Raw genomic sequence first — 14,482 nt, forward strand, 5'->3', positions numbered from 1 at the left:
TCACGCTAGCAGATCACAATCATATTCAAGCAGCTATTTTAAAACCAAGTCTCTTGTCGGTGTGAGCTTGTTTCTGCCGAATGCCTTTTGACCAGTTATCAAATCCAAGGCTCTTATTACTTTTTACAATCGTGTCCTGACACACCAGAGAAACCAGGAAGCATCTGCTCCTCCCTGAAAAGACGCAGGCTGAAAACCAGACGATCACATTCACCTTCCAAACCAAACTAAACCAAACTTGACCAGACGTCCTGAGTGAGTCCAGCTACAGGAGAGAAGAGTGAAGCTACAACCTGCCGACGCTCCACACACTGACCGTGAGTTTAACAAACACCTCGACTCAGAGGGGAAGTGAACCTCAGGGAATTTCGTGGAGCTGTGACTGACTGACTGTCTGTTTTCAGCTTCACCTGGAGACTCAATGGCTTCCAGATTAGAAGAGGATTTCTGCTGTTCCGTCTGCCAAGATGTTTTCAGAGATCCTGTTCTTCTGTCATGTAGCCACAGCTTCTGTAAAGACTGTTTGAAGAGCTGGTGGAAAGACAAGGAAGTAAAAGAGTGTCCACTTTGTAAGAGAAGATCTTCAAGGTCAGAACCACCTGGTAACCTGGTGTTGAAGAACCTGTGTGAGACTTTCTTACAGGAGAGAGATCAGAGCTCTTCACATGCTCTCTGCAGTCTGCACTCAGAGAAACTCAGACTCTTCTGTCTGGACCATCAGCAGCCAGTGTGTCTCGTCTGCAGAGATTCAGAACAACACACTGACCACAGATTCAGACCCATCGACGAAGCTGCACAACAACACAAGAAGCAGCTTCAGAAAACTCTGGAGCCCTTGAAGGACAAGTTACAGTTTTGTGAACGTGTTAAAGTAGAGTTTGAACAAACAGCAAAACACATTAAGGTCCAGGCCGGACGCACAGAGACGCAGATCAAGGAGCAGTTTAAAAAGCTTCATCAGTTTCTGGAGGAGGAAGAGGAGGCCAGGATGGCTGCACTGAGGGAGGAAGAGGAGCAGAAGAGTCGGATGATGAAGGAGAAGATTGAGGTTCTGAGCAGAGACATAACAGCTCTTTCAGACACAATCAGAACCACAGAGGACGAGCTGAGAGCTGATGACTTCTCGTTCCTGCTGAACTACAAGGCTGCAGTGGAACGACTCCAGCAGCGCCCCCTGCTGCGTGATCCACGGCTGGCCTCAGGAGCTCTGATAGATGAGGCCAAACATCTGGGCAACCTGAGCTTCAACATCTGGAACAAGATGACGGAGGTGGTCTCCTACAGTCCTGTGGTTCTGGACCCAAACTCTGCTTATCCAGAACTCATCCTGTCTGAAGATCTGACCAGTTTGAGAGGAGGAGAGAAACAGAAGCTTCCTGACAATCCAGAGAGGTACAATCAATACTTCTCAGTCCTGGGATCTGAGGGTTTTAACTCAGGGACTCACAGCTGGGACGTCCTGGTTGGAGACAGTACAGACTGGAGACTGGGTGTAACAGCAGAGTCTGTCCTGAGTGGGACAATCATAGGGTCTGGAGGTTGGGGGATATTCTTCAATAGTGACAAATCATTGTCACTATCAGCATCATCTGTTCGCTCTGTGCAGAAGATCCAGAAGATCAGAGTGACACTGGACTGGAACAGAGGAGAACTGTCGTTCTCTGATCTTGATACTAACAAACACATTCACACCCTCAGACGCACTTTCACTAAGAAGATGTTTCCATACTTTCGCGATATAGATCCCTTGAAGCTGTTACCTGTGAAAGTCTCTGTGACGCTGGATCAGAGCAGTTAGAGATAAAGATTTTATTCATCATGTTTATTTCTTCAAGAGAAATCTGCTGAAATTAAAAGTTAAACTCGTTATTCTAAAGCTTTGTGAATTTCTCTTTTTACTTCTCACTCATTTTTATTTCTACTGTCGACTTTTCCACGTGTGTAAAAAGATTTCATTATTTTCTGATCTTTATCTTCGGTTTGTTTTTTTTCCATGGAAAACGTTTTCTATCATTTAGATTTTGTGTGGATCCATGAAGTCGAACTGATGAAGATCCACATAAAAACACATTTATCAATAACAGCTGATCATTGTTCACATTCAATAAACTTTATTAAAACTCACACATGAGACATGATTCATGTTTAATCACATAAAGTCTGTTCACATGTGAAATAATCCAACATATATGAATATTTGTCTGTTTGATGTGATGAAGCCAAAATGATTCTGTCTGTAAAAGTGTTTATTCAACAGCAGCCTTGTGATGTGATTTAATATTGTGATAAAATAATAAAAACTATGAAACAGAAACAGAGTTTTGTCCTTTTTTAAGTTGAAATGTAAATATAAAGCCAGAATGATTATGTCTGTAAAAGTGTGTTCATTCATTCCTCATTCAGGGTCAGTAGAAATGCAGCTGTCACAAACTCTGGTCTGGAGCTGGAGATCCACATTCAGGGTAAATTCAGTCAAACAACGTGATGACATCAAGACTCTGTGGTGGAGTTTCAGTTAACTGTGATTACATTTCACACAGAATCACACTTCACCCTATTGTCACGTTTCTGGTCTCACATTGCTAGCATTAGCTACGTTAGCATTAGCCTTGTTAGCTTACGTTACCCCCTAGCCACCATTCTTGAGGTCGTTAAAGTGAAGGTCATGGCCGACACACAATTCAAAAAATGATAAAGTAAATGCTGAATTAGTGACGCTCTCCATATTTCATCCACAAACAGGCCAAGTGTTATAGTTTGATTAATTAAACGCAATGACAAGTATCACTGATATTATTTTCTATATATTTAGTGTTCAAAGTTAAACATATGTCTGACCTGCAGTTAACAAGGGAGGGTAAGTAATCTTTTGAAAAATTATTTTATATTTATGTGAATTAACTCATGATGACTACATTGAGATGGAGGATTTCATTCTTGTAGTTTCCTTATCCTCACCAATGATAATACAAAGACAATTGAACTCTACCATGTTCCATGCTGTGTGTTACTTATACTCTCACCTTTGTCTCTACGATGTCTTTTGAACATATAATTACTGTTTATTTTGTCTATGTTATCTTTAATTTATTAAATACAAAGTTCCTCTTTGTGTCTGTTCGCTGCAGCGGTTTGATTAACTTCACTTCAGCAGCTTCACCAACACAAACTGCTGCATGTTCGTATTTATGCATTTAAAAAGGAAAGTGCACATTAATTAACAAGTGTAGTGGAGTCCATCATATAATGGGTAAGATTTAATGATGCAGGCTAGTTTTCATCTGCAGGCTGATGGTAGAAAAACATTCAAATACATGTATAACACCACAAGTACACACACAGTACATTAGAATCAACATAATACTGTCATATTCTTAATAATCATCCTCAATGTAGCCCAGAGACTGTGGAGCTTTTCTTTACTGAAGCTAAATGTGACGATGTAAAATAACAAAGCAGTAAAACAAAAGTGTACGAGGTGAAAATAAATGATTATTCACAAATAACAATGATGTAGAGATGTATCACTGGTGTAGGTGGGAACAGAGATTTAAGTGAAGTGAACGGGACCGAAAGCATCGATTCTAAACAGAAGGTCCAAACGACTGCTCCGCCCCCTCCAACCAGTGCCTCCACTCCTCCAGGGCCATCTTGACAGCCAACAACTCTCGATTCCCAATATCATAATGATTTTCTACTAGTTACAATTTGCGGCAGAAAAAAGCACACGGGTGCATCCTCTGGTCCTCAGCTGACCACTGGGAGAGGATTGCTCCCACCCCGGAGTCCGATGCATCCACCTCCACAATGAACTGGCGCCCTGGGTCTGGAAAGAAAAGGATGGGAGGAGACGAGAACCGTGACTTCAACTCATTGAATGCTCTTTCTGCAGCAGAGGACCACTGGAAGGTGAGTTTCTGGGAGGTGAGACTCGTTACAGGCGCCGCCACAGAGCTATAATTGCGGATGAAACAACGGTAGAAATTGGCAAACCCCAAGAACTGCTGAAGCCTCTTCAGATTGGTGGGGTTAGGCCAATCAGCCACTGCTTTGACCTTGGTGGGGTCCATCCGGATACGATCAGGCCTAATGATAAACCCCAAAAACGTTACCTTTGTGGCATGAATTTCACATTTCTCTGCTTTCATGAAAAGCCTATTTTCCAGGAGCCTCTGGAGAACACTGAGAACATGCTGAACATGCTCCAGTTCAGACTTAGAGAAGATCAGGATATCATCAAGGTAGAAAAACACAAACAAACATATTAAGAAAATCCCAGAGAACATCATCCACCGTAGCCTGGAGAACAGCAGGAGCATTAGTGAGTCCGAAAGGCATAACCAGATACTTCTAATGACCACTAGGGGTGTTGAATGACGTCGTCCACTCGTCACCCTCCCTGATACGAACAAGGTGAAAGGCGTTTCGGAGGTCAGGCTTGGTGAACACTGTAGCCCCTTGCAACAGTTCGAATTCAGAAGAGATTAGTGGGAGGGGGTTCCTGTTTTTAATGGTGATGTTGTTCAGACCTCGGTAATCAATGCAGGGTCGGAGGGTCTTGTCCTTTTTATCAACAAAAAAGAACCCGGTTCCAGCAGGGGATGAAGAAGGACGGATAATGCTGGCAGCCAGCGAGTCATTTATGTACCTCTCCATGGCCTTGGTCTCAGGAGTTGACAGGGAGAAGAGTCGCCCCCTGGGTGGTCAGGTACCAGGGAGGAGATTCATGGCGCCGTCAAACGGGCGGTGGGGGGGAAGCGAAGTGGCCCGATCCTTATTAAACACCTCCTTTAAGTTCTGGTACTCAGATGGAACTCCTGAAGTATCTGAAAACTCATTAGGAGGAGAGGGGCTGGAGGGAGGTGATGAAGCAGATTTTAGGCAGACAGCATGACAGTGGTTACTCCATTGTAAAATGGAGGCGGTAATCCAGTCAATGTGAGGATTATGTCTTCGTAACCATGGGTTCCCTAGAATAACTGGTTGTTGTGGTGCATTTATCTGGTGAAACGTGATAAACTCTGTGTGGTTATCTGACACACCCAGACGGAGAGGGATGGTGTGGTGGGTTACTGTGCAGAGGAGCCGCCCATCCAGGGCAATGGGCCTAATGGACTGGATCCAAGGTTCCTGATCCACACCCAGCTGAACAGAAAGAGTACGGTCCAGGAGGTTGGTGTCGGCCCCAGAGTCAATAAAGACCGAGACAGTGTTAGACTGTCCTTTGCAGAAGAGCTGGGCGGGGACAAGGGGACAACCAATTTTATTTAAATGTCTTTAAATCTACATTAACATGAATCCAACATATCACAGCGAACAGGAGCTCTCTCCAGCTGGGCACCGGTTCACTCACAGCACGAGACGAGCCGAGACCTGTCTTTCCAAGCCTCCTGTACACACACAGGAGGACCCGCCCCTCGCTGCTGTGCTAATCACAAGGCCGCATGTTACACGCTTGCTCTGTCAGGTTCCCCGTGATTGGCCGAGAGCCTATTCAGTCCCCAGCTGAGTAAGATCCCAGACACAAGGACACAAGATATTCCTGGTTCTTAGTGTTGAACGCACAATAACAGGGTAGCTATGTTTATACATGGCAGTAGGCCCAGTTTAATATAAAACACAATTTTATACAATATATATAGTAGGGGGTCCCTACTCCATCTCTATCAGCTTGAGGGTCCTTGGCCTGAAAAACATTGAAGACCCCTCCACTAGACGATCTGGCAAAGAACAGAGGAAATGGGCCGGTGTACTGGGTGACTGATGACTGATGTAAAGCAGGTGGGTCTTGTGCTGGGGCAGGTAATGGAATCTGTGGGAAGTGCCGATGCAGAGCAGGGGGGGGGGGGGCGGCTGAATTCCGAAACGACTTGAGAATTAGTACGTGAAAAACCAGGTAACAGAAAATGAAAATGCTATGAGCTGACTGAAGTTGTGACAGCAGGTAATAAGAAACATGTAACACTAAAGTTGAGAGGAGTATAGAAATCTGGAAATATGTGAATGTAATTGAACTAATGTATAGAGAGTACAGATATGCACAGTGTGAGAATATGTACAGTGAATGTATTGCACATGAACCGTTGATATTGCACAGGAAGATGAATCAGGCACAGTTAAGAGTTAGAGTGTTAGAGTTCAGTCCATAAGGGAGGTGCAGAGTTTGTACTGGCAGCTGAGCTGCTTGTACATTTGTTTCAGGTTTTACTGGTTTTATCATCCAGCATCTCAAGCTCCTCCCTCTCCTGACACACCTGAGAAACCAGGAAACGTCCGTTCCTCCCGGAAGAGACACAGGCTGAAAACCAGACGATCACATTCACCTTCCAAACCAAACTAAACCAAACTGGACCAGACGTCCTGAGTGAGTCCAGCTACAGGAGAGAAGAGTGAAGCTACAACCTGCCGACGCTCCACACACTGACCGTGAGTTTAACAAACACCTCGACTCAGAGGGGAAGTGAACCTCAGTGAAGTTCCTGGAGCTGTGACTGACTGACTGTCTGTTTTCAGCTTCACCTGGAGACTCAATGGCTTCCAGATTAGAAGAGGATCTCTGCTGTTCCGTCTGCCATGATGTCTTCAGAGATCCTGTCATTTTGTCATGTAGCCACAGCTTCTGTAAAGACTGTTTGAAGAGCTGGTGGAAAGACAAAGAAGTAAAAGAGTGTCCAGTTTGTAAGAGAAGATCTTCAAAGGATCTACCACCTAATCTGGCGTTAAAGAACCTGTGTGAGACCTTCTTACAGGAGAGAGATCAGAGCTCTTCACATGCTCTCTGCAGTCTGCACTCAGAGAAACTCAGACTCTTCTGTCTGGACCATCAGCAGCCAGTGTGTGTGATCTGCAGAGATTCAGAAAAACACACTGACCACAGATTCAGACCCATCGATGAAGCTGCACAACAACACAAGAAGCAGCTTCAGGAAACTCTGGAGCCCTTGAAGGAGAAGTTACAGTATTTTGAACGTGTTAAAATAAAGTGTGAACAAACAGCAGAACACATTAAGGTCCAGGCCGGACTCACAGAGACGCAGATCAAGGAGCAGTTTAAAAAGCTTCATCGGTTTCTGGAGGAGGAAGAGGAGGCCAGGGTGGCTGCACTGAGGGAGGAAGAGGAGCAGAAGAGTCGGATGATGAAGGAGAAGATTGAGTCTCTGAGCAGAGACATGACGGTTCTTTCAGACACAATCAGAACCACAGAGGACGAGCTGAGAGCTGAAGACGTCTCGTTCCTGCTCAACTACAAGGCTGCAGTGGAACGAGTCCAGCAGCGCCCCCTGCTGGATGATCCACAGCTGGCCTCAGGAGCTTTGATAGATGAGGCCAAACATCTGGGCAACCTGAGCTTCAACATCTGGAACAAGATGAAGGACCTGGTCTCCTACAGTCCTGTGGTTCTGGACCCAAACTCTGCTCATCCATGTCTTGTCCTGTCTGCAGATTTGACCAGTTTGAGACGAGGAGAGAAACAGAAGCTTCCTGACAATCCAGAGAGGTACAATCAATACTTCTCAGTCCTGGGATCTGAGGGTTTTAACTCAGGGACTCACAGCTGGGACGTCCTGGTTGGAGACAGTACCCGCTGGACACTGGGTGTAAGATCACAGTCTGTCCAGAGGAAGGAAAGGGCAGCGTCTGGAGTTTTTGGAAGATTACGTTTTCTATTGAGATACTCAGGATTGTCACTATCAGCATCATCTGTTCCCTCTGTGCAGAAGATCAAGAGGATCAGAGTGAAACTGGACTGGAACAGAGGAGAACTGTCGTTCTTTGATCCAGATACAAACACACACATTCAAACCTTAACAAACACTTTCACCCGGAAGATGTTTCCATTCTTTAGCGATATAGATCACTTGAAGCTGTTACCTGTGAAAGTCTCTGTGACGCTGGATCAGAGCAGTTAGAGATTAAGATTTTATTCATCATGATTATTTCTTCAAGAGAAATCTGCTGAATTTAAATGTTAAACTCGTTATTCTAAAGCTTTGTTTATTTCTCCTTTTACTTCTAACTCATTTTTACTTCTACTGTCGACTTTTCCACGTGTGTAAAAAGATTTCATTATTTTCTGATCTTTATCTTTGCTTTGTTTTTTATTTTCATGGAAAACGTTTTCTATCATTTAGATTTTGTGTGGATCCATGAAGTCGAACTGATGAAGATCCAGAAAAATACACATTAATCAATAACAGCTGATCATTGTTCACATTCAACAAACTTTATTAAAACTCACACATGAGACAAGATTCATGTTTAATCACATAAAGTCTGTTCACATGTGAAATAATCCAACATATATGAACATTTGTCTGTTTGATGTGATGAAGCCAAAATTATTCTGTTTGTAAAAGTGTTTATTCATCAGCAGCCTAGTGAATGACCTGATTTTAATATTGTGATCAAAATAATAAAATCTATAAAACAGAAACAGAGTTTTGACCTTTTTTAAGTTGAAATGTAAATATAACACTAGGGCTACGTTGCAGCACTGAACAGGCCGAGCACATGCAACTCAGGACCTGTTGTGGTTGGTGGAGAAAGCGATCGGGGGGGCACACAGCTCCACGTTGAGGGAAGATTAAACACTTCACTTCCTGTTTCTGTCACGAGACGTTGATCCTTTCCTGCTAATTGCTCATTACGGTCCACGCTATCAATTGCAGATCACACGGTGAAAATGTTATGTAAATCGTATGATAGTTGTAAAACAAAGCTTACTTCCTGTTGCCAGTAGGTGGCGCCATCAGTATTATTACATACAGACTAATAGATCTGTTCGAGGAGGGGCTCACCTTTGTTGAACGGAAAGCCTGCTCCACATCGTTTGGGTTTAAAATGAAATGTTGATTTTCTTGAAGTTTAAGACTCACTTCATGAATTTCATTTCTAAAATCAAACGATTGTCGAAACGATTATAAAGCATTAAAGAGAATTGGCAAAGGTAGTGTCTGAAATAAAACCATCTAAAATGAGTTGTGTGCTTTTTGTTTTATGTAAATGTCAAATATATATAATCATTTGATGATGTCATACTTTTTACTTCACTCAAACACAAATTAATAAGCAAACTTAAGCTGATTTTAATTCATAAAACCCTCTTTTAATTTCTGACATTGTGTTTATTTGTTTGCTTCTTTCTCTTTAATAAGACTTCAGCTCTGCAGTAACGTCACAGACTCCACCCCCCCCCCTTCCCGCGCATTTCCTGATAATATTTAACTTTCACTTTCACGCTAGCAGAACACAAACCTATTCAAGCAGCTATTTTACAACCAAGTCTCTTGTCGGTGTGAGCTTGTTTCTGCCGAATGACTTTTGACCAGTTATCAAATCCAAGGCTTGAATTACTTTTTACAATCGTGTCCTGACACAACAGAGAAACCAGGAAGCATCTGTTCCTCCCTGAAGAGACGCAGGCTGAAAACCAGACGATCACATTCACCTTCCAAACCAAACTAAACCAAAACCAGACCAGACGTCCTGAGTGAGTCCAGCTACAGGAGAGAAGAGTGAAGCTACAACCTGCCGACGCTCCACACACTGACCGTGAGTTTAACAAACACCTCGACTCAGAGGGGAAGTGAACCTCAGTGAAGTTCCTGGAGCTGTGACTGACTGACTGTCTGTTTTCAGCTTCACCTGGAGACTCGATGGCTTTCAGATTAGAAGAGGATCTCTGCTGTTCCGTCTGCCAAGATGTCTTCAGAGATCCTGTTCTTCTGTCATGTAGCCACAGCTTCTGTAAAGACTGTTTGAAGAGCTGGTGGAAAGACAAAGAAGTAAAAGAGTGTCCACTTTGTAAGAGTAGATCTTCAAAGCGTAAACCACCTTGTAACCTGGTGTTGAAGAACCTGTGTGAGACCTTCTTACAGGAGAGAGATCAGAGCTCTTCACATGCTCTCTGCAGTCTGCACTCAGAGAAACTCAGACTCTTCTGTCTGGACCATCAGCAGCCAGTGTGTCTCGTCTGCAGAGATTCAGAAAAACACACCGACCACACAATCAGACCCATCGATGAAGCTGCACAACAACACAAGAAGCAGCTTCAGGAAACTCTGGAGCCCTTGAAGAAGAAGTTACAGTGTTTTGAACGTGTTAAAGTAGAGTTTGAACAAACAGCAGAACACATTAAGGTCCAGGCCGGACTCACAGGGACGCAGATCAAGGAGCAGTTTAAAAAGCTTCATCAGTTTCTGGAGGAGGAAGAGGAGGCCAGGATGGCTGCACTGAGGGAGGAAGAGGAGCAGAAGAGTCGGATGATGAAGGAGAAGATTGAGACTCTGAGCAGAGACATGACTGTTTTTTCAGACACAATCAGAACCACAGAGGACGAGCTGAGAGCTGAAGACATCTCATTCCTGCTCAACTACAAGGCTGCAGTGGAACGAGTCCAGCAGCGCCCCCTGCTGGATGATCCACAGCTGGCCTACGGAGCTCTGATAGATGAGGCCAAACATCTGGGCAACCTGAGCTTCAACATCTGGAACAAGATGAAGGACCTGGTCTCCTACAGTCCTGTGGTTCTGGACCCAAACTCTGCTCATCCAGGACTCGTCCTGTCTGAAGATCTGACCAGTTTGAGACGAGGAGCGAGACAGAAGCTTCCTGACAATCCAGAGAGGTTTGATAAACAAGCCTCAGTCCTGGGATCTGAGGGTTTTGACTCAGGGACTCACAGCTGGGACGTCCTGGTTGGACACAGTACAGACTGGGAACTGGGTGTAAGACAAGAGTTTGTTTATGATGATTTCTTAGATCTATTTGGCCTCGAAGAATTGTCACTATCAGCATCATCTGTTCGCTCTGTGCAAAAGATCCAGAAGATCAGAGTGAAACTGGACTGCAACAGAGGAGAACTGTCGTTCTCTGATCTTGATACTAACAAACACATTCACACCCTCAGACTCACTTTCACTCAGAAGATGTTTCCATTCTTTAACACTGGAGATCACTTGCAGCTGTTACCTGTGAATGTCTCTGTGACGCTGGATCAGAGCAGTTAGAGAAAAAGATTTTATTCATCATGATTATTTCTTCAAGAGAAATCTGCTGAATCTAAATGTTAAACTCGTTATTCTAAAGCTTTGATTCTTTCTCCTTTTACTTCTCACACATTTTTATTTCTACTGTCGACTTTTCCACGTGTGTAAAAATATTTCATTATTATCTGATCTTTATCCTCGATTTGTTTTACATTTTAATGGAAAACGTTTTCTATCATTTAGATTTTGTTTGGATCCATTAAGTCGAACTGATGAAGATCCACATAAAAACACATTAATCAATCACATCTGATCATTGTTCACGTTCAACAAACTTTATTAAAACTCACACATGAGACACGATTCATGTTTAATCACATAAAGTTTGTTCACATATGAAATAATCCAACATATATGAACATTTGTCTGTTTGATGTGATGAAGCCAAAATTATTCTGTCTGTAAAAGTGTTTGTTCAACAGCAGCCTAGTGAAGTGATTTTAATATTGTGATACAAATAATAAAAACTATGAAACAGAAACAGAGTTTTGACCTTTTTTAAGTTGAAATGTAAATATAAAGCCAAAATGATTCTGTCTGTAAAAGTGTGTTCATTCATTCCTCATTCAGGGTCAGTAGAAATGCAGCTGTGACAAACTCTGGTCTGGAGCTGGAGATCCACATTCAGGGTAAATTCAGTCAAACAACGTGATGACATCAAAACTCTGTGGTGGAGTTTCAGTTAACTGTGATGACATTTCACACAGAATCACACTTCACCCTATTGTCATGTTTCTGGTCTCACATTGCTAGCATTAGCCTTGTTAGCTAACGTTACCCACTAGCCACCATTCTTGAGGTCTTCAAAGTGAAGATCATGGCCGGCACACAATTCAAAACATTATAAAGTAAATGCTGAATCAGTGACGGTCTCCATGTTTTATCTACAAACAGGCCAAGTGTTATAGTTTGATTAATTAAACACAATCGCAAGTATCACTGATATTATTTTCTATATATTTAGTGTTAAAAGTTAAACATATGTCTGACCTGCAGTTAAAATGGCAGGGTAAGTAATCTTTTGAAAAACGATTATATATTTATGTGAATTAACTCATGATGACTACATTGAGATGAAGGATTTCATTCTTGTAGTTTCCTTATCCTCACCAATGATGATAATACAAAAAAAAAAAAATTGAACTCCACCATGTTCCATTATGTGTTTTACTGATACTCTCACCTTTGTCTCTACAATGTCTTTTGAACATATAATTACTGTTTATTTTGTCTATGTTATCTTTAATTGATGAAATACAAAGTTCCTCTTTGTGTCTGTTCGCTGCAGCAGTTGGATTAACTTCATTTCAGCAGCTTCACCAACACAAACTGCTGCATGTTCGTATTTATGCATTTAAAAAGGAAAATGCACATTAATTAACAAGTGTAGTGGAGTCCATCATATAATGGGTAAGATTTAATGATGCAGGCTAGTTTTCATCTGCAGGTTGATGGTAGAAAAACATACAAATAAATGTATAACACCACAAGTACACACACAGTACATTAGAATCAACATAATACTGTCATTTTCTTTTTTTATTCATCATCCTCAAAGTAGCCCAGAGACTCTGGAGCTTTTCTTTACTGAAGCTAAATGCGACGATGTAAAATAACAAAGCAGTAAAATAAAAGTGTACGAGGTGAAAATAAATGATTATTCACAAATAACAATGATGTAGAGATGAAACACTGGTGTAGGTGGGAAACAGAGATTTAAGTGAAGTGAACGGGACCGAAAGCATCGATTCTAAACAGAAGGTCCAAGCGACTGCTCCGCCCCCTCCAACCAGTGCCTCCACTCCTCCAGGGCCATCTTGACAGCCAACAACTCTCGATTCCCAATATCATAATGATTTTCTACTAGTTACAATTTGCGGCAGAAAAAAGCACACGGGTGCATCCTCTGGTCCTCAGCTGACCACTGGGAGAGGACTGCTCCCACCCCGGAGTACCATGCGTCCACCTACACAATGAACTGGCGCTCTGGGTCTGGAAAGAAAAGGATGGGAGGAGACGAGAACCGTGACTTCAACTCACTGAATGCTCTTTCTGCAGCAGAGGACCACTGGAAGGTGAGTTTCTGGGAGGTGACACTCGTTAGAGGAGCCGCCACAGAGCTATAATTGCGGATGAAACAACGTTAGAAATTGGCAAATCCCAAGAACTGCTGAAGCCTCTTCAGATTGGTGGGGTTAGGCCAATCAGCCACTGCTTTGACCTTGGTGGGGTCCATCCGGATACGATCAGCCCTAATGATAAACCCCAAAAACGTTACCTCTGTGACATGAATTTCACATTTCTCTGCTTTCATGAAAAGCCTATTTTCCAGGAGCCTCTGGAGAACACTGAGAACATGCTGATCATGCTCCAGTTCAGACTTAGAGAAGATCAGGATATCATCAAGGTAGAAAAACACAAACAAACATATTAAGAAAATCCCAGAGAACATCATCCACCATAGCCTGGAGAACAGCAGGAGCATTAGTAAGTCCGAAAGGCATAACCAGATACTTCTAATGACCACTAGGGGTGTTGAATGACGTCGTCCACTCGTCACCCTCCCTGATACGAACAAGGTGAAAGGCGTTTCGGAGGTCAGGCTTGGTGAACACTGTAGCCCCTTGCAACAGTTCGAATTCAGAAGAGATTAGTGGGAGGGGGTTCCTGTTTTTAATGGTGATGTTGTTCAGACCTCGGTAATCAATGCAGGGTCGGAGGGTCTTGTCCTTTTTATCAACAAAAAAGAACCCGGTTCCAGCAGGGGATGAAGAAGGACGGATAATGCTGGCAGCCAGCGAGTCATTTATGTACCTCTCCATGGCCTTGGTCTCAGGAGTTGACAGGGAGAAGAGTCGCCCCCTGGGTGGTCAGGTACCAGGGAGGAGATCGATGGCGCCGTCATACGAGCGGTGTGGGCGAAGCGAAGTGGCCCGAGCCTTGTTAAATACCTCCTTTAAGTTCTGGTACTCAGATGGAACTCCTGAAGGATCTGGAAACTCATTAGGAGGAGAGGGGCTGGAGGGAGGTGATGAAGCAGATTTTAGGCAGACAGCATGACAGTGGTTACTCCATTGTAAAATGGAGGCGGTAATCCAGTCAATGTGAGGATTATGTCTTCGTAACCATGGGTTCCCTAGAATAACTGGTTGTTGTGGTGCATTTATCTGGTGAAGCGTGATAAACTCTGTGTGGTTACCTGACATGCCCAGACGGAGAGGGATGGTGCGGTGGGTTACTGTGCAGAGGAGCCGCCCATCCAGGGCAATGGCCTTAATGGACTGGATCCAAGGTTCCTGATCCACACCCAGCTGAACAGAAAGAGTACGGTCCAGGAGGTTGGTGTCGGCCCCAGAGTCAATAAAGACCGAGACAATAGACTGTCCTTTGCAGAAGAGCTGGGCGTGGAGAAGGGGACAACCAATTTTATTTAA

At 43.3% G+C, this 14,482-nt stretch overlaps 2 protein-coding genes across 2 annotated transcripts; both read left to right on the forward strand.

The window, feature by feature from the left end:
• The first annotated feature begins 421 nt into the window (after positions 1-421).
• Positions 422-2,266, forward strand: LOC133000409 (zinc-binding protein A33-like). The gene has a single exon (XM_061070341.1). The coding sequence runs from the start codon at positions 422-424 to the stop codon at positions 1,796-1,798; it is 1,377 nt and encodes a 458-aa protein (XP_060926324.1). The 3' UTR covers positions 1,799-2,266.
• Positions 2,267-2,829: 563 nt separating this feature from the next.
• On the forward strand, positions 2,830-14,482 carry LOC133000137 (E3 ubiquitin-protein ligase TRIM39-like). Its single transcript, XM_061070011.1, has 11 exons — positions 2,830-2,857; positions 3,752-3,909; positions 4,155-4,241; positions 5,047-5,211; positions 6,552-7,904; positions 9,855-9,861; positions 10,762-10,985; positions 12,045-12,057; positions 12,966-13,123; positions 13,369-13,455; positions 14,261-14,482. Exons 1-11 carry the CDS (start codon positions 2,830-2,832, stop codon positions 14,480-14,482), a joined length of 2,502 nt encoding a protein of 833 aa, XP_060925994.1.

This window comes from Limanda limanda, chromosome 4, assembly GCF_963576545.1.
Source record: "Limanda limanda chromosome 4, fLimLim1.1, whole genome shotgun sequence".
Lineage (NCBI taxonomy): Eukaryota > Metazoa > Chordata > Actinopteri > Pleuronectiformes > Pleuronectidae > Limanda > Limanda limanda.